We start from the raw sequence: 1341 nt of genomic DNA, 5'->3' as shown, positions 1-1341 counted from the left end.
TTGCAACATTTAAGAGGCATTTGGATGGGTATATGAATAGGAAGGGTTTGGAAGGATATGGGCGGGTGCTGGCAGGTGGGACTAGATTGGGCTGGGATATCTGGTCGACATGACGGGTTGGACCGAAGGGTCTGTTTCCATTCTGTACATCTCTATGACTCTATAGCTTAAAATTGGAGACAAAAACAGAAAATTCTGAAAACACAGCAGCAGATCAATTCTGGTAAGTGATGTGCACAACCATAATGTCAATTTGGCTGTTCTCTTTGCAGACGCTGCTGAAGTGTTTCCAATATTTCCCATCTAATGTACTGAATATCAAAGTTCCCTTACTTTGAAAGTAGGAGATAGGTAATTCTTCAAAAACCAGAACTTGACAGTTGATTTCGTGTGTTTTAACACAGAAAGCATCATAATTCTGAAAATATAAATGTAAAACAAAATTTAACATTTTAACATCTGCTTGCATAACGAATTGTACGGGTCATTGGCTACAATGCAAAATGAGAGTTTTATCACATAAATCAGTCATACACAGTTAAAATATCATTACTTCATCAAGCTGTACCAAATAAATAGTTTGGTAAATAACTGAATGTTCACAAACTGGAAAAAAATCTTAAAATTAATCAAGTTAGTGAAGGAACTTATCCTCATTTATACCACAGTGGTTCTCTGGACTAGAAGACAAGTGATCAAACTTTCATTCTAGGCTAATTTTCACTCATACATGTTACCTACTAGAATAATTTCAATTATAAGCCTTCTTAAATAATCCATGATATGCCTTACTGTATTCTCAGAAATGCACAATTTGATTTCAGAAATCCATACAGCATTCAATTCTGTTGTGCCTTTCAACAAGTAATCCATCAAGTCCCAATACTCTTAGCCCTGCATTGTTTTCTTTAAGTGTGTAAACGACCTTCTCTTGAAAATGTAGTATTATACCTGTTTCCACAACTCCTTCTAGCAATGGATTCCAACGATAATGCCAAATTGAGTAAAATAAATTGTCCGATCACATCTTCGATCTTTCGCCATTTGTCTCCAATATATCTGCTCTGATTATATACTGGCACAGTGGCTAGTACTGCTGCCTCACAGTACCAGGAATCTGGGTTCGATACCAGCTGCCAGTGACTGCCTGTGTGGAGTTTGCACATTCTCCCCAAATCTACGTGGGTTTCGTCTCACAGACCAAAGATTTGCAGGTTAGGTGGACTGGCCATGCTAAACTACTCCATAGACATGATTCGGAGATGCCAGTGTTGGACTGGGGTGTACAAAGTTAGAAATCACACAACACCAGGTTACAGTCCAACAGGTTTAATTGGAAGC

General features: G+C 38.1%; 1 protein-coding gene across 5 annotated transcripts in view; it reads right to left on the bottom strand.

Annotated features, from left to right (window-relative positions):
* Positions 1–1341, bottom strand: part of uggt2 (UDP-glucose glycoprotein glucosyltransferase 2) — a 386557-nt gene that overhangs the window by 50299 nt on the left and 334917 nt on the right. For all 5 annotated transcript variants that reach the window (XM_043691459.1, XM_043691457.1, XM_043691458.1 and 2 more), the window contains exon 34: positions 334–418. In XM_043691459.1, the coding sequence (XP_043547394.1) occupies positions 334–418 (85 nt within the window). The remainder of the gene's footprint in view (positions 1–333; positions 419–1341) is intronic.

The sequence above is a fragment of the Chiloscyllium plagiosum genome, chromosome 6, assembly GCF_004010195.1.
Source record: "Chiloscyllium plagiosum isolate BGI_BamShark_2017 chromosome 6, ASM401019v2, whole genome shotgun sequence".
Classification (NCBI taxonomy): Eukaryota; Metazoa; Chordata; class Chondrichthyes; order Orectolobiformes; family Hemiscylliidae; genus Chiloscyllium; species Chiloscyllium plagiosum.
The sequence above is the reverse complement of the archived record's forward strand: the minus strand, read 5'-3'. Positions and strand labels throughout refer to the sequence as shown.